Source organism: Pleurodeles waltl, chromosome 8 (genome assembly GCF_031143425.1).
Source record: "Pleurodeles waltl isolate 20211129_DDA chromosome 8, aPleWal1.hap1.20221129, whole genome shotgun sequence".
In the NCBI taxonomy this organism is placed as follows: domain Eukaryota; kingdom Metazoa; phylum Chordata; class Amphibia; order Caudata; family Salamandridae; genus Pleurodeles; species Pleurodeles waltl.
In genome coordinates this window covers 741,027,747-741,053,527 of record NC_090447.1, presented here as the reverse complement: position 1 = coordinate 741,053,527, position 25,781 = coordinate 741,027,747, and the positions used below count along the sequence as shown (strand labels likewise).

The following is a 25,781-nucleotide window of genomic DNA, read 5'->3' as shown; positions in this document are numbered from 1 at the left end:
AAACCGCTGGTGGAGTCATTTGACCTAGTGGCTGTTGAAGGTGAAATTTTTTTGTTGGTAGAGAATTAAAACACCAGATAGAATCTGCAAGCATGTTGGCAATTATTGTATCCTGGCGTAGTCATGACTGGTGGACAGAGCAGTGGCGGCTCCTCCTTTAGGGCAGAGCAGCGTCACCCCCCCATGCCAGCACCCCCGCCAGCGCAGGAAAGGTGAAAAATAAAATTAATTTATTACCATTTTACTTTCACCTTTCCCCAACTGAGCTGTGTTTGGGGGCAGGACCTCTGCTGTTGACTGGCAGCAGGGGAAAAGTGATGTTCACTCCAGTTTGGGGTTTGCATGTTATTTTTGCCAGCTGTCTAGGGACAGCAGCCTGACATGGGCACTTTAAACCTCTCCACACAGCTGTCTTAGACAGTTGGGTGGAGAGCAGGCACAGGCCCCTAGTGCCTGAGGAGGTGTTGAGGTAGCCCATTTCAGACAATTCCGGCACTGCTCTCATGCTGCTTAACATTATCAGACCTTTTAAACCTAGAGTTAAAAGTACTTACAAAAGTATTGTTTTATTCAAGTATTATAATCACTTTTTATAATACTTTTATAATGCTCTCCAAATACGGCACAGTGAAATGTGAATGAAGTGATATGTTAAAGTGTCAAGTGTTAGCTACAATATCTACAGTTAGTGGTTAAAAATCAATAACAAAAAGAGTGAACTTCTACAAGAGCCCTTTAGTCCAGGTGTCTAAAAGTCACCCATTAACTTCTGGAATAACCCACAAAGAAATTTATGTCAACGTTTCGACCCAGAACAAGAATCAATAATTAGAGGGTCATCATCAGGACAAAATTATGTTCTTAGAGGTAGCACCATCAACATCATAACCTTAGTCAAGGATTTCTTTTATAGTGCGCCCAACTCACACACAATGATTCCCCTTTGATAATTTGATGAGTTTGGCTGTGGCCTCCGTGTAGCAAGCAGCAAATGATGGGTTGTTTTTTAACATTTGCATAACAGTCCAGCCGTTGTGCTGGAATACCCAACAAGACTCATATTGCAGTCTTTCCTCTTGAGGGAGAATGACAGTTAATGTAGTTAGGACCAACATTTTGGATCAAACTAGAGCCAGACCCGTTTGCATCTTTTGAGCCTAGAAGGAGCAGGGCTCTTGTTGTCAGTCCTTCTGGAATGCAAATCATCTGGTCCTCTCTTAAATTAGGCCACCCGCTGTTTGTCCACAGTATCATTATGGAAAAACAGCCAGTGGTCTTTTGTAAATCATAGAAATGCAGGCTTAAGAATAATAAAGTCCTGGTAAACTCTATAGTTAATGTCTTCGATTGATGGTCTGCTTCTATGGATCAGAGAGGAGTTTGCCATGCCCAGACTTTGCAGGGCAACCCCATCTTCTCATTGAGTTCTTTAGGAAGCACACCATGGTCAAAAGAATTGAAGGCAGTTGACAGACATAGTAATAGGACCTGTTTTGTGTTCACCGCTTCAAGCAGGTCAACCCATATAGCTACGGTAGTTGATTCCCTAGCAAGGGAAGGTTTGCGTCCAGGTTGGTTGTGATACTGGAATTGTTAAGCTTCAGAGAACTTAATACTTTTATTGCTCACTTAAATATATATATATATTTTTTTTTATGACACACAATGTTGAAATCTGGGCTTTTGAATGTTATCCCTTAAAGGGCCTTGTCTGTAATGGTCTTTGAGTGCATTACCGGGACATTCTTCAGAGACTAGCCCTTTCCAATAAAACAAAACTCTCCACGTCCCTTGATGCGATGGCACGTAGGAAAGAACACAATATAAATACATGAATTTCAAAATCAATTTAAAAAGGAATGTCAATATATTTTACAGTGTTGAATGTTTTTTTCCTTCAGGCGTTTTCCAGAGACTAGAAGCATTTTGGTATTGGCAGCTCTACGAAGAAACCCATCCAAGCAAATCACGCTTTTCACAATTGCTCATATTTTGTGAATAAACCCACGCTTAATTTTGAAGAAAAGAAATTCAATGCAGTCGGTCCTGTTCCTTTTAATATTGTGTCTGTAAAGGTCATTATTGAGATTCAACATTTAACTTCCTACACATTATTCACCTCCGCACTCCTAGCATGGGACGTGATTGATCAAAATGACAGTGATAGCAAAGTGAGATCATGGCATTTGTGAATTTGTGTCAGTTATTGCAGGTGGTGGCCAATATTTGTTCATTATCAAATTTGACCAAGAGCATGAGCGGGAAGTCACAAAAGGAAAGAAGAAAGAATAAGAGAAAGACAGAGACAGAACAACATAGACAACCGGAGAAAGCATGGATGAAAAAGATCATGTGAGATAAAGAATCAAAAAGTGCTGAGTAGTGGAAGAAAGAGACATAAGGTGGAACCAAAGCCAGGCTTTCATGGTATTCAGCAGCCATAACATTTGCCAATACAGCGGCGGAGCCCTAGGAAAAACTTTGGGGGCCTACACATTTTTTTAGACTTATTAAGTAGGGTATCATGCATACACTGAGCACCCCAATGAGGTCCCTTGATCCTGCTTGTACCTCAATGAACAAAGAACTAAAGGAAGGGCCATCAGTTTAAACTACAGTAAGTAAGGAGGGCTTCTAGACCCAACTTTACTTTTTGCCACACTGACCTCCTTCATGAGCCGTGAAACCAAGGTAGTGCCAGGAGTCGAAAGACAGGGCAGTGGTTGCTGATGCGGTCCTGGCTAAACCTAACTGATATCCATGACTCCTAGTGGGTGACTCATGCTTTACTTTTCAATGTATACACGTGACTAGTGCTGTACAGCACTTCCATTACAGTACAACAGTCTTAAAATCCACCTACCATTCAGGATTTCAATATCATAGAATGCTGCGGCAAAGCGTGTGGATCGGTGTGATGGGGATCGTGAATCTACCCCAGCAAAGGATCTGAGTTTGGATCTGCATCTCCACAACTTCAGCTCTCTCGGGTGTGTGATCTGGAGGAGCTCTTCCAGACTGGCAGCAGCCCTTATCCTCTGTTCTAACTCAGCTTGTGATATTCCCTGAAAGACAAACGTCCCATTAGTGTGAGCCTATGCTGTATCTCTGAAATTTGCAATTCTTCTCAATAGTGTAATTAATAATGTCATGATTTCCAGTGCAAAGGACAAATAATGATCACCAGCAGTACTATCTCATAAAATACATGGGAGCCTTCTATAAAAGTCCGTCCTTAATTTCCTTATTTGAGGTGACTGGTGACATCCATAGTTGCCTGCAACAAAGAAATAATGTAGCCGTTCAACTGTAATATTGTATTACAGCTGAGTTGCAACTTCATAGTGCTCGTTGCTAGAGACAGCAGCCGAAGGAGGAAGGCAGGTCACAGAGCATAATTAAAGCTGCCCCTTTAAAAAATGCAAATAAAACCTGCCTTTTCTTTCTTCTGCTTTGTTTTTGTAGATGAACTGTGATAAGCAGAAATGAGACAAATATGGTAAAACTTATTTTTTGCACGCTTAAGGTAATTGTAGGAAAGATATAGGGCCTGATTACAACTATGGAGGAAGGTGTTAATCCGTCCCAAATGTGACGGATAGACCACCAGCCGTATTACGAGTCCATTATATCCTATGGAACTCATAATACGGCTGGTGGTATATCCGTCACATTTGGGACGGATTAACACCTCCCCCAAAGTTGTAATCAGGCCCTTTAATCTTGCTTCATGTTTCTACACAATCTGAGCTGCAGCATTTTTTTTAAATCTGACTTATACTAAACTGATTGTAATATCTTATTGCAAAATCGATCTAATTACATTTTGGTGTGTTTAAATTTTATCTAGAGATTTTAATTGTATTCTTCATGTCTGCAAATATCCTACCTCTAAATAAGTAGTTTGTGGGAAGGGTTATTGTGTCACCATGTATTATAGGGCATAAAGTATCCCCTACTGTACATTATAAGGTTAATGCAGGTTACTTAGGAGCTCCACGATCTTATAAGATAACTCACCCTTCAATTTTGCTCTTTTTTATAGTCACAGAACTCTTCGGTCACTTGCAATTTATAACGCACAGCAAGTGGTACATTATCCAAAATATAATATGTAGGAGCCTGCAATCCCTGTATAAAAGCCCGATGAAAAGGAAAACTTGCTTTTCATTCTTTTAGTCTGTTTTTCTAAATATGGAAGTGATAAGTAGATGACTTATTTATTTTTTCCAAACAATGAGTAGTTACAGGAAAGATAGAAGCTCTACGTGGTTCTAGACGTTCCGAGCTCCATTTTTATATCTGACTAACATGAAACTGATTCTAATATTTTTTTGCAACACATTGTTAACTGTTTTTTTAACTTAGTTTATTGTGCACTACAGACTATACTTTCATTCTTCATGTCTCCAAACATACTATCTATAAAAAAATAAGACACAAAGGAATTACGCAGTTTGTGGCACATGATGGTGTAACCATGTATTAAAAGGAATGAAATACCCCCCGCTGCGTGTTAAATTATACTGCAAATCACCTCCGAGTCTTCAGCCTCATTCCTTTATTTGGTCACAGAACTCCTCTGTGAATTGCAGTATCCTTATATTGTACAACAGGGCACTTTATCCCATATACATGTCAGATGGTATGTGCAAGAGTATCATGAACACATAATGTGAGCTACTTTGATTTGCATACATTTTATGTGTTTGTATGTCGTAATACAGTAAATAAAAATATTGAATTGAAGCAATATGCTGTACACAATATCTTCAATGTAAGCATGCATAAAGGTACATGTTTGCTACTTCAATCCCACATCTACTTATTCTGACAGTATTGTGCATGTTAGCATCTCGCAGTCGATATGGTCGCAGGTCAGTATTTAAAAGACAATATTGTGATGCCATGCCATTTCATACACACAAATTCAAAATAGCATTTGTATTAATGCTTCCATTTTCTTGCGATAATGGCATTACTCCTAGTCCTACTCCCTCGCCTTCCTTTTAGACCAATGAGGCCTCCCGCCTCCCACCTAGACCCTCCCTTCCCCTTTTAAACCCCCCCCCACCCTTACCTCCTCCTGTACAAAAACCAAGCCCAAGCAGCAACTCGGACAGTCCGTACCGGGAGGGCGGAGGGAACGGAAAGGAAGGCGAGGGAGTAGGACTAGGAGTAATGCCATTATCGCAAGAAAATGGAAGCATTACCTCCCGTCCCTCCCTCGCCTTCCTTTTAGACCAATGAGACATAGCAAGAAAAACACAGGAGACGTACAATGAGTTGCAAGAACTTTATTAATATCCTGCACCAAGGCCACCAAAAACCCTACCCCTATTACCTCATAGAGGATAAGACTCGGTGACCTAATACCGACTCCAAACTACCCAAGTCCGACAGCCTGTAATGACGCACAAACGTCGAAGGAGAAGCCCAAGTGGCGGCCCTGCAAATTTCCACCACGGAAGTTCCCTGAAGCTCCGCCACCGTAGCCGCCATACCCCTGGTAGACCGACCCTGAATCCCTTGAGGAGGAACCACCCCTTTTAAGGAATAGGCCAACAGAATCAATGATCTCACCCACCCACTCAAGGAAGCCGTGGAAGGCTTCTCACCTTTACGTGCCGGACCGAAATTAACAAAAAGCGAATCACCCTTACGAAAAGGAGCCACCACCCGCAGGTACTCCAACAAAGCCCTGCGTACATCCAACGAATGCAAACGGACCTCCTCCCTTGAGGAGGGATTTGGACAAAATGAAGGAAGGATGACCTCCTGGTGAGCATGGAACGAAGAGTTGACTTTCGGAATAAATGAAGGGACCGGTACCAGAACCACCCGATCCTGAAAAACCTTACAAAAAGGAAAGGAACAGGCCAAGGCCCCCAATTCCCATAAACGACGAGCCAAAGTAATGGCTACCAAAAAGAACATCTTCAAGGACAGATGGCGCAAATCACAGTCCCCCAATGGTTCAAAAGGGGCATCCGTTAAAACATCCAAAACCAAAGAAAGATCCCATGAAGGAAAAGAACGTACAGGGCGAGGAAACAAATTAATAAGACCTTGAAAAAATCTAGGCATCAAGCGCCCTTCATCCGGAAGATTACGCCACAGCCCTCTAAATGCCTGAATAGCCGCCCACTGTACCCGTAGAGATGCCACCGACCACGCCAATCGAGCACCGTCCTGCAGGAACTGCATCACCTCAAAGATAGACGCGCAGGTAAGATCCAACTCATGACTCAAGCACCAAGAAGAAAAAACCTTCCACTGTCTACCATAGGAAAGTAAAGTGGAACGCCGCCTGGAAGCCAGTAAGGTAGAACTCAAAGCTACAGGTACCCCCAGACCCGTCAAGCCCCGTCGTTCAACTTCCAGGCCGTCAAGTGCAACCTCCTCAACGACCCCAACGGGAGGCAGGGAAACTCCAGGGGAGACGGACAAAGAGGCAGAGGCCACATCCTCCCGTCTGCCATCAGCTGCAACAACGGGAACCAATTCGCCCGCGGCCAAAGTGGCGCAATCAGGATAACCCTGGATCCCAGATTCCTCACCAGCAACAGAAAAGACCTGAGTAGCTGAAACGGTGGGAACGCATACAAAAGGCCCCTCGGCCAAGGACATGACATCCCGTCCACCCCCCAGGCCTGGGGACACCGAAACCGGGAGCAGAAGCGATCCAACTTCGCGTTTTCCGCGGACGCAAACACATCCAGCACCGGAAGCCCCCAAAGCCAAACCAGATGCAGAAACAGAGACTTCCGGAGGGAGAAAAGTTGAGAGGAAGGAATCACCCTGCTCAGCAGATCCGCCCGAACATTGACCACCCCCCGAATGTACGTAGCCCTGAGAGAAGGAACCCACTCCTGAGCCCACACAAAAATCTTCCTGGCTAGACCGAACAGAGCCCTTGACCTGGTCCCCCCTTGCCGGTTGACATAAGCCTTGGCCACTAAGTTGTCCGTCCGAACAAGAACCGCTGCACCCCTGAGGGACACCTGGAAATGGACCAGAGCCAATAAGACAGCTCTCAACTCGCACCAATTCGACGACCGACTCGCCTCCAGAGGGGACCAGAACCCCTGAATCTGAGCCGACCCCATCCACGCACCCCAACCCGAGAGGCTGGCATCCGTAGTCACCACCACGGGTCTCAGAGGTGACAAAGAAACCCCTACCCGAAGATGATCTGCATCCAACCACCATTGCAACTCCCTGCGAATCAATCCTGACCCCGGAACCCTGGCCCTCAGAGAACCGGACCCTGGCGCCCACCTTCTCAAGAACCATGTCATCAAGCACAGGAGATGGAAACGTGCCCAAGGAACCAGAAATATCACCAACGCCAAATGACCCTGTAGACGTAACCATAGAAGAGCTTGGGGTGCAGTCAGTAACACTACCTTCCTTACCAAGGACTGGAGTACACCTAACCTCTTTTCTGACACTGTCACCAAGCCTAGAAGAGTCCGAAACCGAGCCCCTAGAAAAACCAGATCCTGGGACAGAACTAAATCTGATTTCTCCCAGTTGATTAAAAACCCGTGGTTTTGCAGGACCACAAGAACTTGGGCCACCTGCCTCTGCAACAGGACCCGTGATGGGGCATGAATCAAGATGTCGTCCAGATATGGATGAATAAACACCCCGTCAGAATGTAGCAAAGCCACCAGGGGGGCCAGCACCTTCGTAAAAATTTGAGAAGAAGATTTGAGACCGAAAGGTAGAACGCAAAACTGACAGTGTTCCTGATCCACAGCAAACCTCAGGAACCTCTGTGAAGACCTTGCCACCGGCACGTGCAGGTAAGCATCCTGCAGATCCAGCGACACCAGAAAGTCCCTTGCCTGACCAATGGAAAGATAGTCTGAATAGACAACATGCGGAAATGCACTGTCCTGATCCAAGCATTCACCTCCTTCAGATTGAGCACCGGTCGAAAACCCCCTGAAACTTTCTGAACAAGAAACAAGACCGAATAAGTGCCCTGACCCCGATCGTCCAGCGGAACGCGGGAAATGGCCCCCTTGACCAGCAAATCCCGGACTCCGTCCAATAATGCTCTTCTCCGTGACCCCCCTGAAGGCAGAGGGGTGGGACGTACCCCTGAATCTGGAGGTACCACCACAAAATCGATGACATAACCATTGGCCACAATGTCTAGCACCCAACGATCGTTGACACTCTCCTCCCAAGCTGAAAGAAAGTGACTCAGCCTTCCCCCAACCGGCCCTATGCCAGGCCCACAGTGATTGTCAGGACCCCTTCTTGAACCCACCCCGGTTCGCAGGAGCAGACTTCTTAGGAGAAAAACACGTCTGAAACCGCCGCTTCCTAAATGAAAAGGATTTGGCATCCATTTTAGGAGAAGAGCGGGAATGTTTCTTCCACCCTTTACCCGAATTAGAACCCCCTTTATAAGGCAAGGCATGCTTCCGTTCCTTAAATGCTTTGGAAAGCATGGATGGCAAATGATCCCCAAATAAGCTACGACCTTCAAACGGCAGTCTCAGCAAGGCCGCCTTTTCCCCTGGACCAGCTTTCCAGGAACGTAACCAGAGGGACCTACGAGCCCCAATCAAAGCACCAGAGGCCAGAGCCGAAGTACGGACCACATCAGAAGACACATCTGCCAACAATCTGGCCTGCTGCTCCATACCAGCCAGGAGCTCCGAACATTCCGACCCTTCCTGAACAGCCACCGCCAGCTTATCAAAGTCCTGCACCAACGACTGGGCCGCATAAGCAGAATATATACCCGCCTTTAGCGCCAGATTCTCAGCTGCAAAAGCTCTTTTACGGTCCGTGGCATCCGTAGGCACACAATCCTCCGGATTGACTGCCGTTTTGCCAATCAGGGTAGCTAAAATTGAATCCAGGCGGACCGAAGGAGGCAATACCTCCTCACCCTCAAGTAAATACAGTTTCTGCAGGAATCGTGGAACTTGAGCCTTATCCACATCCTTCCATTCGCAAAACACCATATCCTTCACAGGTCCCTGAAAAGGCATGGCAAACTTAGAAGGCGTCTGATATTGTGGAAATAAGTGTGATTCCGAGTTTGAAGGTTGAAACACTGGGAAACCCAGATTGTCCCGAACATGTGCCATCACCTCCCACATTTCTTCTCTGGATACATATTTACCCCCAGAGGACGTAGATGGGGCCTCATCACCCTCACTATCTGAGGAGGACTTCCTTGCAGATGCCGAAGTATGGGCAATTTTAGACTGACCAGGCCTGGCCATCCACGCTTGAAGAGCCCTGGTAACAGCCACCTCGATCATCTCCTGCACCTCCTCCCTGGACATGAGGGGAGTACCCCTACCCTCCTGTAACTGGGAGCCCCCAGGAGTGGAAACACCAGCAGCACCCTCCTCCGGGGAGGAGGAAGAAGAGACAATCCTACGTCTCTTAGCCGGAACCTTAGGCATGCTAATAATCCAAAATACACTGCCCTTTACCTAAAAGCACTCCCCATATATAGCGACCTGGACCTCCCACAACAGGAATCCACCAATCCCTAAAAAGGTCAAAACTAACTGCAAAGACCATAAAACTGCGGGCAGAACGCCCGTCCTACCTTCAGAAAATCAAAAGCAACACTCCCGCATTTCCCCGCGGCTCCGCGGCGCGGAAAACCGGAAGCCGACACCCCAGCCAAAGAGGGCCGGCTGACCCCGTCAGCCGGCCCTCAGTACGCGCCTCCTGAGCAGCCCGGCTGCTCGGCAAAGCTGCGTCCAGGCTGTAGCACTCCTCGCGGAGCTCCGCGTCCCGAGGAGTGCCTCCATCGAAGACCCCCAGGCCCCGCCGTGCAGGTAAGGAGAAAGAAAAACGTCTAGCATGGGCTAGACAAAAGAGCAGGAGGAGGTAAGGGTGGGGGGGGGTTTAAAAGGGGAAGGGAGGGTCTAGGGGGGAGGCGGGAGGCCTCATTGGTCTAAAAGGAAGGCGAGGGAGGGACGGGAGGTAATATCTCTATCACATGCCCTCCAAATTGCAGAGGTGCTGGCCACTGCTATTGTTTTAGTGAATGGCATCCGTCCATTAAGACTTGCAACAAGAAAGCAACTTATTTTTGAATGTTTATCTTTATGAATAAATATGGAAGTTCAATTACCATGGTTTAAAGTTAAAAGGAAGCCGGAAGTCTAAAGAAATCTAGTTACAGGTTGTGTTCCCCACCTGCCTCTTCAGAAAGCCTGATAGGGTCCTTGAATTTCCCATTTGCCAGAGGTTACAGGCTTTGAAGACACTGTTCATATCCAGGTCAATTCTGTATATAGTGGGTTCGGATATTCAGGATATTGAGCAGCCTTTATTCCATCACTTGCCACACATGCTGAAGACATGAAGCAAAATAGAAGGTGGGGTCACTATTGTGTGGTCAAATTATCCTCCTACAAATACAGCAGGTGATCCACGATCAGAGGCCAGAGTTCAATGCTTCCACCAACAAAGCAGCTTGGCTGTTGCCCTCCAAACCTAAAATCTCCCTCTATTTCTGCAGGCCATGACTGAGGACGAGACGACGGTTGCAAAGCAGAGATAGTCAGTCGGGTAAAGGTACTCTCATATCATTGGGAAGAATCTTTTTGCACACATTTTGCATTATTCTTTGTTGTAGAGATACATAAAATTAACTTAGGCTACTCTTTGGGAATGCAACACAGTTTTTACTTGTTTTAACTGTTGTTGTTAAGCTTATATTCACAAGTTACATGTTTATATTAATTGTACATATTTGTATTTAAATTATGTATGTTTTGATTGATCATCCATCGGAATACATTACATTTGAACTCAACACTTGTAATATACCGTATCAACTGCTTTTCTAAGCCATTATGCACCAAAGTCTCTGTGGCCGTTGTAGAGAATGTATTTGTACACCTGTCCGGATAAAAGCACTGAAAATGGGTAAGGTTACCCTACAAAGTGTGGCTTCACATCAAGGGATCCGGGTACAGAGGTTGCCAGGCCACACCATACCATAGTACTGCACAGCAGCAGAGAACTGAGACATAACTACTTAACAGTGATGCCACATCGGTGAACAATCGAATTGTTGGTGTCACCAAGGATACTTTGCAGTGCTAGATCAGCAGAAGAGAAGCTAAGTAATCAATACAACAAGAATGCTTGGCAGAACCCAACAGATAAAGCCTGCATAAAAATGAATGACGTGCAACATAAAAGGAAAGTATTAGTTATCAAGAGGTGCCCAGTTCCTTCACAAAGGAGTGGTCCCTAACGAAGCCTTACAACAGTTCACATACTTGTTTAAGGATGTTGCTTTTTTGCACTATTTTGAATGATGCTATTGTGGCCACCAATCGTAAATGAGGGTCCTGTGTGTCAGAGAGATGGGCTCCCTGTGGTGTGATTGCTTATATACCATGTTTTTATTCTTGTATTTGGGAGTGTAGATCACATGTATAACTGGGTATTGCTGGGTATTACTGGATATTACTATTATTTGAGTCTAATTGGGGAACAAGCCTTGAATTTATAAGGGATATTCTCCCCAAAAGGATCTGAAGACCACACACAAAATAGTGAATTTCATTCTTTACTCCACCAGTACTTTCAAGGCTGACTTAAGAAGGTCATAAGTCCTAATGTTGAGGTGAAGTCTTGTTCTTAATTTTGTATCCTTTGGTGTTGATTTATTTCTATGTCAATGTAGACTATGGGGGTCATTCCGACCCTGGCGGTCATAGACCGCCAGGGCCGGGGACCGCGGATGCACCGCCAACAGGCTGGCGGTGCATCCATGCCAATTCTGACCGCGGCGGTAAAGCAGCGGTCAGAAAAGGGAAACCGGCGGTTTCCCGCCGGTTTTCCCCTGGCCTGAGGAATCCTCCATGGCGGCGCTGCTGGATTCCGACCCCCTTCCCGCCAGCCTGGTTCTGGCGGTTTTGACCTCCAGAACCTTGCTGGCGGGAACGGGTGTCGTGGGGCCCCCTAACAGGGCCCCACAAAGATTTTCAGTGTCGCACCCTTTCCACTCCGCCGGCTCCATTCGGAGCCGGCATCCTCGTGGAAGGGGGTTTCCCGCTGGGCGGGCGGGTGGCCTTCTGGCGGTCGCCCGCCGGCCCAGCGGGAAACTCAGAATTACCGCGGCGGTCTTTTGACCGCGCTGCGGTATTCTGTCGGGGGAACTTTGGTGGGCGGCCTCCGCCGCCCGCCGAAGTCAGAATGACCCCCTATATTATGGTAATCCAGGCGTGTGCTCCATTGGTGTTCCATCGGTGTTCCATTGGTGCAGAGAGAAGATGTGCACTTCTAATGCACTCAGGCAGCATGTTGCTTGAACCACATTCAGAACTTGTTAAGTCCTAGAAGACCATGCAGCCTACATCGCAGCCCAAATGGAGGGGTGTACTTTCTGCACCACAGAGTGTTGGGTGAGAAGGGTAGTGGCGGTGTTGACAGCATAAGTTTTAGGTAAGCGGTGTGGACAAGCATTACAGACTGCCTTTTCTAAGATGGCGGTCTGACCTGACAATTGTATCTGAGATTCTAACCCAAGATGAGGTAAAGTTTTTTCCTGTAATATCAGTTATTGTTTGAATCATATATAAGGAGGTATTTACAAGTGATGGATGTGTCACAATGCATTCATTCCCTTCCTCTCACATTCTTCGCCTCCTTGCAATTAGTGTTTCCCCATATTCTTTCTTTTGGCTGTCAGAACTTTTACTCAATCTACTGCTGGATGTCCTTTCTCTGCTCTTCCCTCATGCCCAAGGAAGCTTTAAGTCTTGCTGTAAACTTCTCTATTTTTCTTCATCTTCAATCAAGAGCTACAATATTTCAAAGGCGTTTTTCACACTTTTGTATTTTTACCTCTTAACTGGTGCCCCTTTAAGGAGACAGTTGACACTTTTCACCTGTCCTATTAATTGCAGGCCGGCACTGTAGGCAGTGGGAGGAGTCACCCTTTCTTCAGGGTATCAAGAATGCAACTCAAAATGTTTTCTTGGAGTCCAGACCTTGACATGAAGACAGAACCAGGGTTTTTATTAACTTCGTTTTGTGGTTTATAAGTGGGAAAGTTAGGTCCCTTTCTGCAACATGAGGTGGAGATTGGGGTTCTTTATCAGTAAAGTGATTCACTGACTGAATGAGAACTCATGTTTTGTTTTTATTGCTGATAGTGGTATTGGGTTATCACCCAATTCCAGTAGCATATTCAATAGAGAGCAGGAATCAATTAAAAGTTCAGTAACTATAAACTCCATTTGGAACCATTCAGTCATGTAAAAGGTTCCCTCATGCAAAAATATGACTAGGACCATTTGAAAGCTCAGCACATTGGCCTTAGTATCTCCTTGTTTAATGGTAAATTTAAGTATTATCAGCATACGTTTGTTGTTAAGTGTATACACATGACCTCTAGCTAAAGTGATCTCCCAACATCAACTCCAAAGTGTTCCTTGGGAGTCAATCCTTTATCCTCTGTCGAAACAGATTTGGTGAAAATGTGGCATTGCCATTTCCAGTTTGTTGGCTTTGTTCAGACATGACGACAAGATTCTCTGTCTTGTATGTACAGTTCTAAAAGATTAAGGACTCACAATTGGTTATCATCCAAAGATGAGAGAAGGTCCTCTCTGATATCTAAAGATGCACAAGCTTGTGCATCCTAAGGTGAATGCTCTGTAACCTGTGAGAAGCGCTTTGCACTTGGGTTGGCCCTGCTAGGCTTCTATCCTCTTTCAGAACTGCACACTTGATTTAAACAATATTATTAAGGGAGAATGTGTGCTGGACTGTCATTTCCTCTCAAACTCCTCCTCTGTTTTTTACCTCTCTGACATCTACCATTGTGGTTTCTATGCCCTTTGTATGTCTAAAATCTGTGCATTTCTTTGAAACTTAGTAGTTATAATGTGATTTGGGGCTCTAGAATTATAGCAAGTATGAGCCCGGAAAGGGGCCAGTAATTGGCGGGTGGTTGGGACTGGCATTCTTTTTTTAGTTAAAGGGGCTGTGGTTGAATTCTTTAATGATTTTTGTCATAATTGAAGACTAATAGACGGGTTCAACAGTTTTATGATGTCAGGTGCTAATGTGTTCCTCCAGTTTTAATGTATGCTATCTGGTAAAAGACTGTTTAAAGACTGGCCAATTAAGGGCCTATTCATAACTACAATTTGTGATACTTTAAGTAGTACTACAATAGTACAGCTCAGTTACTAAGCAGTATACTCACAAAACTACATGAAAATGTATCCATCTGTCCTATTATTTTTATATGTGAAGATCTCTGCAGACGTACCCTACATTTAAGTAGTAAATGTGAGAGGGGCTGAGGGAGTGGCTGGAAAAATATTAATACTTATAACTAAGTTAAGGGGCTTAGAAAGGAGTGTGGGGATTAGGAAGAGACATGCACACATCCATAAAACAGTAAGTCCACTGCCATTCACAAATTGCACTTCTAAAGTTACTACAACCAAAAATTACATAAAACAGTAGGAATTGTATTTCAGCTACATCTGGAGTGTATAGCAACAAACGTTGCCAAACACTGGTACTACAACACTCTTCCATATAAAATAATGGAAGCAGGGACTTAAACTAACACATCAGAGGAAATAATGTTAAATACATCATTTTGACTGCTTAAAAATATATGTACATTTATTTAAATGTTATAAATATTATTTTATTTTAAAATATTTTAATAACGTTTTTAATTCTAATACTAAATGTCACTATTTTTTAAGAGATAATTAAACTAATTTAAGTTAATTCTATCCATAATATTTATATTTTTGTTTACTTCAGAAAACATAAATATAAATATGTTTTTAATTATTTTAATTTAAATTAGTACATTTAAATTAATTAAATACCTAATTCACAATTAAGTTACTAGTGCTGTAGCATTTGTTTCATTTAGTTCTACATTTAAAACAAATATATTTTTAGTATTTTTTTAAGTTTAAGAGGGAGATGTCTGCCCTGTGGTTGAGATTGAAAAGTTACAAGTAGTAACTGCACTCTGCACCACCACCTGGGTTGGGGGTTGGAGGCATGTAAGTCTACACTTTGTAGAAAATGTACCCTTGTAAATGGTGAACAGCAAAAGTAGTAAATGTATCATAAAGAGTAAGAGTAAATGTGCATGTGTGGATTTACTCATATGTAGGTTTACCTTTGTGACTAGCCCCTTACAATGTTCTTAGAGACTCAGGGGGCTTATTGTTGGCTTAAGTGGGTAAAAAATACAGTGATTCTAAAATATTTGGCAGCCTAATATGGTTGAATGGGGATTTGTCATAAAGATCCCGAAAAATTGATTACATCTTTTGTGTCAAAGAAATTTTTCTCTGAACACCCGGCCTGTTGACAATACCGTTTCCCGATCCTGATTCTCTCTCCACCTAGTGGCAGTCATTTTGGTTGGTGTACTAGAGGCAAGCCCATTTGTGCCCTAACAGCATCATGCAAAGCCGCCAGCTCCCCATTTCCATCTAACCGATCACATTGTTGAGAGAGTGCCGTGGTTAGACATGTGAGACGCAATGCAGAGTGTTGAGTGCAGAGCAGTCGAGCTGCAGCTGTGGAATGAAGCGGTGCAGGTCCAGGTCACCGGGAGGACGTTGGGAGGCAGCTGCAAAGCTTAGCTCACAGGACTGCGGACCATGTGGAACCCGCGGGGCGAGAGTGGTGAGCTGCCAGTTCACTGGAGGAATCGAAGGAGACATCGGAGGCCGCCGAAGGAGAAAGGAAGGATTGCAGCTACAACCTACACCAGACTCAGGCACCTATCATAGAGTCCAGAGTGTGGAGGTGAGGAGCGAGGAGTGAGGTGTGGGGAGGGGTTGAGTGGCTAGCCCCTCAAAAGAACTTCCTCTCTTGAAGGCTGAGTTCCCTGGCCAACAAAGTTCCCACTGACTCTCCCAGCTAGGCCCCCTCAGGCAAGCCAGCCAAGGCAGCCAGGTCAGCCAGGCCAGAGGCCCAAAATCGCTTCCCGTTCCCCCACCGACAGTCAGCACCGGGGGCTGTAGTACGGGCATTGTATGACATTGGTGAGCCAAATGTGCCATACGCACTAAATGCGCCACCCGTCCATCAGCCCTAGCCACTGCAAATCACACAAATCGTATAAATCACGTCAGCATCGCCAGCATCGCCAGCAAGGGGCCAGTCTATGTGGCCCAGATATAAGAATTCCAGCAGCATCAGTTTTATCAGTGTAACCAGTGCAAACCAGTGCAAACCAGTGCAAACCCTGGGGGGCCAAGGTGCAGTTGCAAGGAAAGAGATGGTGGGCAGACTTATCTACCAACTAATTAAATCAAGTGCCCCGCAGCACCTTCCAGCAGCATCCTCCATTGCCCCCAACACCCCTGGATAAAAACTTCAATGATTTGCTGGTATACGGGACAAAGACTAAGTGAGGGACACAGATTTACTGCGAGCTCGTGCCCCCCTATTAAGGGCACACAGCAAATCAGAGCAAATTGATGCAAGGGGGTGAAGAGGCGCAGCGGGCACGATAGAGTGGAACCGGAGCCACAAAAAGATCAGTGCAACACTGCGTGCTCGTGACTCTCCATCCAAGCCATTAGTCAGTGGAGGCTTTGAGGCCAAAAAAGGTGTGGCTGTGCAGACAAGGCCAACAGAAAGACACATAAAGAAGACGCCAAGTCAAGCCAAGCGCCAACAGCACTACACTGAGCACACACACGAGCACACAGACAAGCACACAGCCCAAAAAAAGGATCAGGCATGGTCTACAGAGGTAACCAGAGGTGCAGAGCACGGACAGTGACTACCCGGGCAGAACATTCCTGAACATATCGGCCTGGAAAAGTCAGCAATAATAAAACGTGAACAGCAAAGCATTATTTGATTTGATTTACCCTGCGAAAGGCATGAGGTCAGGAAGGTCACAACAACAAGCAGCCAGCAAGGCACAAAGGAAACTCCAGCCAAAGGCAATGAACACATCCAAGGCAAAAATCAGCATAAGTCAGAATAAGAATCTTGTCGTAGTACCCCTGGCAGAAGCCATGATTTCTCACTTTGGGAAGATAAACCCCAACCAGAAATTTGTCTTCCTTAAAATCCTATGGCAGTTATATACTCAATACAAGAAGAGGCACAAGTTTACCTTGCCCAATTATCCCTCAGAGAATAGAGAAAGACAAGAATGAGGAAGAGCAGGAGCTTCAGAACGAGATAACCCTCATCGCAGTAGAGGAAACAATGAGGGTTGAACAGCGAATAGGCGAAACAGTGGAAGATTTAGGGAGGCACAATGCAACAGGGTCGATTCTGAACAGCAAAACAAGGCCAGTCGAGGTTCAAGTCTGCATGACATCAAATACAATGGATAACACCAAGGGCAACAAGCGAACAAAGCAAGTGCCCAACAAGAATAAAAAAGAGTAGTGCAACTAAAAAGGACAAGAATGAAGAAGAAATGAACTTGTCTAGCTACAAGGATCAGTCTCAAGATATTCAAAAGAGGATTATTGAACATGATCACTGTCTATATCAAATAACTGTGATTTGCTACAAGCCCTTGAATACAAATCAATAGGCAATCTGTCCTTGGGAAGTAACCACAGTGCAGAAGTGAAAAATCAGGGAGCCATCCCAGAACCCTTAAGACAGAGCAGCAACCTAGGTACGGATAAGAAGGGCAAGACAGCAGTAATACCACAGGATGGAAATGCATTTCAACTAATACAGCCTAGTCTGACTTCAACAGTCAATCCGGTTCCAGGTTTTATAAAAAGCTATAAGGGAACTAGAGTAAAAGACAACTGCCATCACGCGTCACTAACAATGATCTCTTCAACAGGAGAAGTCGCACCAAACTCGCTGGAGGATAAGATGTTGCCTCCCCCCAAAAAAAGGGTGGGGGAGAATTGGATAGCCTCATTACAATAATCAGTTGAAGTGCTTAACTGCGAATCAGACAAACTGGATGTGCAAACAGAGTTGATGAACGTGATGACAGAGCGTAACATGGGAATCAATCAGAGACTAGAAGCGTTAGCACCCCTCATAATTAGTCAAGTGCAGCATCCACCCACCAGGTCACCAGAAACGTGCAGCAGTGGCCCTATTATTGATAAACTGGCCACGCTTCTGTATATAATGGTGTCTCTCCTTCAGATAGAAAGATCAGTGGCCAGAAACGTTTAGTGCACCACAACACTTCAGGGGATATCTCCAAAGGATCAGGTACAAGAAACTGAACACTCGCAAGACAAGACCACCGGAGAACCCCCAGAAAATCAGGAAGAATGCAGGGCGAAGACAACAATAATGAACCAGAGCTCATTCAGATCTCCAAGTGCCTTGAGCTTGGCTCCAGGGGAACTAACCAAAAGGCAACGCAAGCGGGAAAGGAAGGGAAGGCATAAGGAATTTAAAATAATGAAGTAAGAGCCAAATAAATGTACCCCATGTTTATGAAAAGAAGGGAAATCAATTTGGACAGTTCAGCTATTAACACATCACTGAATCAGGCAGTTAAGAGAGATGACTCAGCTGTGCCATTCAGGGCATCATCGACCCAAGATCTCCCCAAAACACCACATCCTGTTAAATTGTTCCCCAATGGTCATTCTGGCAGAGTATCAAAACTCATGCCACTTCAAGCAATAGAATTCAATTTCAGGAGATCACTTGGTCAGCAGAAGAGGATAACTGTTTAAGAGGAAAGAATAGTAAAAGCCAACCAAGCCCACATAAAATCATTAAAAGTGGAGGACAACCAGAAAATTTGGCAATAGCCTTAGCACTAAGGATGTACCATTTATTAACTATGGTGTAGCACCAACGAACAATGCGAACTCCATACTAATCACGACAAATGGGTACGGCCAGGCTTCCAATATAAAAAAAGCAAGACAGGAGCAAAGTCAAAAAGAAGTTAGTCAGGATCAAGCATGGTCCACGCAGCAGGATACACAAAGGGGTGGACTATTTATATCCTGCAAAGAAATTGCACCTGAACTTCATCAACCAGCATCATCTAGCAGCACCAAAATCATGCACCTGAAAGTCATCGACCAGCATCATCTAGCAGTCCCAAAAACAGTCTGACCAAGCTTGTTTTCCAACCTGAATGTGCCTCTCAAGGACCAAATGACACATTGAATAGAGGGAACTTGTTACAATTACTCAGGGAGATCCCTGAGCTAGGTGGTATAAGATCTGCAGAATTATTAGCCGTGGAATTTTGGCCAGCAGAGATCAGGCAACAGCTTGAACTAACACTGACAACTTAGAAATCTGAGGAAAATTGTCCAGCAGATTTGTGTCCACGCAGCTCACTTTAAAATCTGGGGAATAACACTGAAAAGACCACAGTCCGCCAAATATTTGCATCCCCTGTTGCACAAGATGGATTGGACAGTGCCAGTTCCAACTAAAGATCCAGATCCAAAATCAGTCCTGAGGGGTGCAAGAAGTCACTCACCAGACTGGTTGGCAAAACAGGACATCACACAACAAAAGAGTAGGCACTGCCAAATGTAGTATAAGCAGCCGGTATTAGATAACCAGGATTGGTCCTGGATTCCTGCGATCCTCGACACTTGTTGTTCCTGAGGATTTGCTTGGTCAGAAAGATGCAGTGATTTAATAAACACAAGGCTACAAATAGAAAAAAATGAGCACATCAATATTTACTCATGGAACATTTACGGGTTTGGAGCAATGCCTCAAGATCAAGAGACAATATGCTTCCTTCAAAAATTTGACATAATATTACTTCAGGAGACATGGAGCCTAATACCTCACCCCTTAGTTGGATTTTTAGAACACCCCATACCAGCACTAACAGCGGCAACTCACGGCCATCTGAAAGGAAGTATGGCTATCTACATCTCCACAAATTACAAGTGGAAGTCTGAAGCCATTGATTCAGGAGAAAACTGGCTCCAAGCCACAAAACTGTCAGGTAAAACAGAGAAATCAGAAAGCTTGGGCTTGCTAATAATAAATATATATTCATCCAGACAACACAACAAACCAACAAAGGAACGAGCTTCAAATGTACATGATAAAGCTATGGCAAAACCTGTTTCAGGGGTGGCCAATGCTCATCTCAGAGGATTTCAACATCCAATTTTACAATCTGCGGTCTGCGAAATTCACCAGGAACAGGAGGCAAGTGGTCTCAATAGAGATGGGCAATTTGATAAAATTCCTGGAGGAGCAGTGTCTGACAATCCTGAATGGGAAAGAGAAGGCAGATTGCCCAGCAGCAATCACGTTTTCAGGTGGCAAGTCCCTATCTACAATTGACTACACTTTCGGCAGCAACAACATCTGCCCCAGGGTTTCCTCATTTAAAATTCATGCATGCCCTGAAAGTGATCACTTTCTACATGAAACAAGCATTGTGTTACCCCCGCATAAAAATGGAGTAACCTGCGATTTAGTCCAGCGACCAGGAAACAATGGCTTAAAAAGACTGTGATGGCATGGCAGAATTCCAGAGCAAATAATGGAAATGGTCTACCAAAAAGGACCCAATGATGGGTAAGTCATGAAGTTCAAATGGTTAGACTTAATTAAGGTCTTACAAAATAATTTCTCCGTAAAGTATGGTCAGCAAAGGATTGTTGTAGGTAAACCTAGTGTTGGAACAGATATAGATCACTGGTTCAATAAGGCATTACGAGACAGCAAGCGCAACATTACAAAGGAAATTAGAAGGTTGGCAGCCAAAGCTAAGAAAAGTGTGAATTTAGAAAAAAAACGCAATGGATCTCAATGAGGAAAGCATACAAAAAAGCATGCTGGAGGGAAAAAAGGAGACATTCGGATGAGCTGTGGGTGAAAATACTATGGGTTAGCAAGCAGCCAAATAGCAAAAGATTCTGGGGCCTAATAAACAGCTTAACTAAGGGCACAAATAAGCACCTAAATGCAGGAATTGCAGGGGAGACGTGGATTGCATACTTACAGGAAATGTATCCTTCTCCTAGCACCAGGTTCGGAGGGTGAATAGCCAATTGTCAGAACAAGAAGAGAAGTGAAAACAGGCCATAACTCAGGGAGAGGAGATGATAAATTAAAATATTTGTCAAGTCACCTAGAGGACGCAACCCAAAGGAAGGCAGAAAAGCACATGGAGGTCAGAGACCCCGGGCAAGTCCGTAAGAGTTAGCAGCCGGAGGATAGTTTAACCGACCCAAAACAACTGGAAAAGAGCTTTAAAAAACTGAAGTCAGAGGGAGCAGCAGGTCCAAACGGGCTTCCAAATGCACTATTCAAACAAAATGTGAAATACTGAGCCAAGTACCAAGTACTTAGCACCCATCTTTAACCTCATTTACACTAGCAAAAATGTGCCAACATCTTCCATCCAATATATTAAAATGGAAATTACTCATTTCCAGGCAACTACAGATGAATTGCCCTAATTGACGTGGAAGCCAAAATCTACGCCTCTTGTATAGTACAAGATCTTCTCGCAGGGACAGAGGAAAAACTGCTGATACTAAAAACCCAAACAGGGTTTAGGCCTTTTATGGGAACATCAATCAATCTAGCGTTCCTGGGGATCCTGAATGAAAATGCAATGAGGAGGAAATCCAGGCTGTTGGCCTGTTTTGTCGATGTTAAAACGGCCTTTGACCGAGTTCCACGTGACCGCTTATGGGCAAAACTGGAAAGATGGGGAATCCCAGGAGACATGTTTAAGCAATCATTGCTAGTGGACTCAAAACACAAGGCATATAAGTGGCTTATCAAAGGGGAACAGGTGGAGTCAGCTCATTCATACAAAATCATGAGTGTCACACGGGGGGCCCCACCTGTCCTGTAAAAACCACTTCATGCACATGCAAGAAAAAGCCCAGTCACTGACATTCACCTTCAAGCTTCTGAAAACAAAACTGAATGGCGCCGTATATACTCACTTACTATCGGTGATGACAGCCCAGTTGTTACACGTGTTGATGTATGGCTTAGAAATATGGCATGGCAAGGAAATAACTTTATTAAACCATTTACAAGTAAAAGTGTGTAAAGCGATCTTCAGTCTCCCACAAGCTTCTGCACCGGCCCAGGTTCGTTTGGAGTTTGGCCTTCAAAATCACCTTTGCAAAATTGTGCTGGTGATTCAGAGGCCCAGAGCAAGGAACCCTGGGCAGCCTGTGTTGGGCAGAGGTAAAAGCCCAGCTAGAGCAAAAATGCCCAAACTCATGGGGCACACACATAGATAAAGCTCTAACGGCATTAGAGGTCCAGGAAGCCTGGGGCTGCAAAATGGGTCAAGCAGCCTTCACAAAGATATGTAACTTCTCATCCAAAAAACAATCCTTATGCAAGACAGGATCATATTGAAAAGCGAAGGTATGCCTGGGCAGTTCTAAACTCATATACTAATTTGAAACCGCAACCATATGTCAAAGTACACTTCAACCAGGCAATTAAACAGAGCTTTATGTTCTTCCGATTTGGGTTCTTCGAATCCAAGGACCTCCTACCAGCATGAAAGGGTGAGTTCACAGACCCAAGATGCCGATTATGTGGCTACAAAATAGAATCAATAGCCACCTTATCTGCACGTGCCCAAAGGTCAGGGGTCAAACGAATACAATGCTCAAACCAATTTTTCTCGCTTTAAAAGTACGATCTTGTGCCAAGCAGTTATAAGCTGATTGGAGGGGACATCAATTCCTTTGGCTTGTAGAGGAGTAAGATTCATGAATCTAGTGAACAATCTCTTGCATGAGGCGGCTTGACATGTAATTTACTGAAAACTCGGTGAGGCAACTAAAGGTGCATGCTAGTGGATATGGCCCCAGATAGGGAGGGAAAAAACTTTAGGAACATTGAACATCATTCCAGTTCACTTGCATGTAATTTGCACATATGCTCAAAATCATACTTTAACCTCCAGGACTCAGTTTCAGTTGCATAAAATTGATTAGTTTTTTATAGCATATTTTTAGTGATCAATGCTATTTATAGTTTCTTTTACCTCCTGCTATTTTATAGTGGAACGGTTTTTGTTAACTATGCATTTGATAAATAAACTTGAAACTTGAACTTGAAGACTTGATTAAATCTTTTTTTCTCGAAGAAATTGTGGAAAACTTTGCAAAATGATGGTGCAACCGTGGGGAGAGTACTCTCAGCAGAGCATGACTTAGTGCACATCTTGGAATCAATCAATCAAAATCTTACACAAAATCACTAAGAAGTACAGGTATTCTACGTACTGCACAAAGATAGCCATGCATATGGAGTTTGTCTGGTGAGTCGTTGGATATTTTCTAATGGAGTGCAAGTTTTTGCTTCATCCTTTTGAGTTGTTTTCAATTACAGGATGAAACAGTATACCTATAACAGATTTAGGTTTCTTTAAACATATAGGGGCAACCTCATCTAAATTGTCTCTGATGTTGTAATATAGCAATTTGACTAGACCTTCTGGTTTCGATTACACAAGGAATTAAGATTACACAGGGAAGAAGGCAGCAATTCCCATTATTACCAGTATCCCCATTGCTGTATGATTCCCTATGACCATAACCCCAGAAGAAGCTATGCATTGGAATATTTTGTCAACATGGCTTTTACAATTGGTGAACAATGGCCAAGGTCACGAAAGTAACAAAACATGCAGTTCCGTTGCTTTCTCTGATTGTAACGAAACACCCTGCATATTCTATTTTAATAATATGCTTACCAACTGTTGTGATGAATATAGCCTCCAGTCCTGCTTCTTTGTTTGTATTACAATACTTGTATGTTTCTTTTGCATTAATAAATGTGGTACAGCATTGGAAAGATAAAGCATAAACACAAATAAAATCAACCATTCGTCGAGGCAGCAACAGATGATTTGACAATGCATGCTGGCTGAGGACTGTAGCTCCTTTTCATTAGGCCATACGTTCATGGTATTTATGCTACAGAATTGACTTGCATAAGATCCTTTCTTACTAACTGTTGAAAACGTGTAGCTATCACTTCGTTCAAAACATCTCTTTCCCCAGTGTCCCCTTGGGCTGCATGTGTTTCTCTTTTAAACTTCCTCCTTCAGTCATGATGATTTATATTGATTTTTGTTTTAATATTATAGGCCCACCATGCCGACAGGTATCTGTGAGTGTAGATGTGGTAGCAGGAGAGCTGCAGCAGGATCATGTATTTGGTGTCCTAAAAGCAGCTAGCTTTGTACCTCCTCCAGGAAGGATAATGATGACGAATGATGATGAAGTAATCTGTTCTTGGATGACTGGGGGTAGGTGTGTCATTTGTGTATGAGTGGAATTTTCTAGTTGCTGGGGATGGAGTCAAGAGCTGGTGTTTAAGAAAGGAATGGCCCTAGCAGGTTCTCCCCTTTGCAGGACTCTCTCATTTCAAGCCAGTAATGGATGCCGGGGACTATAGTTGTCGAGAGCAGGTGGGGCAGGTAATAGGCCTTGTTGAGAAATTGGCCACCAGATTCTCCAACGCTCTTCAGTTTGAGCCTTCAGTCCTCAAGAGGCACATTGAGGCATAGAGGGGTTACCAGACATAAACCTGCAGTTCTTCGGTTGGGAGTAAGATGGCGATGAGCACTGAGTCACCATTAACGACTACCAACCTTGATGGCAAGTGACTAGACATTGGTGGAACCTTAGATTCCTAAGGAGATCCTCCCACAGGTATTATTAGCCAATAGTCTTTGGTGCACACCTAGCACTTGCCTGACAGGGGTCAGAAGGGTCACCTGCTAGCATCATTAGTCATTGCCTATTGTCTCATTTATCTACACTCAGAGAAGAGTTAAGGCACGTCTTGTAGGTATACCACCATTCATAAAGGGAATGAGGTGCCCCTGCCACGGATGGAGTGAAAGGAGGGAAGTTACCCTACTATTGTATGTGGAGTGAGCCACTTGGTTAGAGAGAGAGAGGAGCAGTATTTTGTGCATGGCTTTCCTTAGAGTTGTGATTTTTCACTTACATTTTATTCTCCTTTGACAGGGGCATTGTAAACACACTTTCTGAATTATGTCACACAATCTTCTTTTAAGTTTGTAAATTTGGGGAGATACGAAATGGAAGGATTTCTGGAGTCGCTACCAGAATTGAGGAACTTGGGGCCAGATGCACGTAGGTAATAGTTTGCAATTACCAAATAGCAAATTTTTGTGATTTGTTGTTTGTCAATCGCAAACACTAATGTGTTGTGTCTTTGACACATTTTGTGATTCCCATTGGGTCGTAAATAGACCTACTTCATGAATGTTAATGAGGTAGGTCTCATTTTGGGACCCATTGGGCTCCACTAAAAACACAGAATTGGTGGCCTGCTGGGGTCAGCACACCACCATGTCTGTGATTGCTTTGAAATAAAGCAATCTTTTTTATTAAAATGCAGCCAGTTTTCCTTAAAGGAAAACAGGATGTGTTTCAAAAAACAAAATGAAAAGTTTTCTTTTCATTTTTTAAGAGCAGGGAGTGGTCCGTGGGACCACTTCCTGTTCCTAAAAATGTTTACAAACATTCTCAATGGGGAAGGGGTCACTTGGGAACCCCTTTCCATTTGCAAAAGGGTTACCACCAACTTGAAGTGGGTGGTAAATTGTGAATGTTTTGCAACCACATTTCGGTTGCAAAAAGTTCATACATACCATTGCAATTCCATTTCAGGAATGGACGTCCTAAACAAGGTCCTTCCTAATACCGAATCCCAAACCCATGTTGCAATTTGATAACAGGTTACTGAATCGCAATTTGGTGTTTGTACATTTAATGGTGCCATTTTACATTCACAAATAGCCCAAT

General features: G+C 44.1%; 1 protein-coding gene across 1 annotated transcript in view; it reads right to left on the bottom strand.

The window, feature by feature from the left end:
- VEGFD (vascular endothelial growth factor D) overlaps nucleotides 1-25,781 on the bottom strand; it is a 615,378-nt gene that overhangs the window by 461,750 nt on the left and 127,847 nt on the right. The window contains exon 2 of the mRNA XM_069204943.1: nucleotides 2,864-3,065. Within this exon, the coding sequence (XP_069061044.1) occupies nucleotides 2,864-3,065 (202 nt within the window). The remainder of the gene's footprint in view (nucleotides 1-2,863; nucleotides 3,066-25,781) is intronic.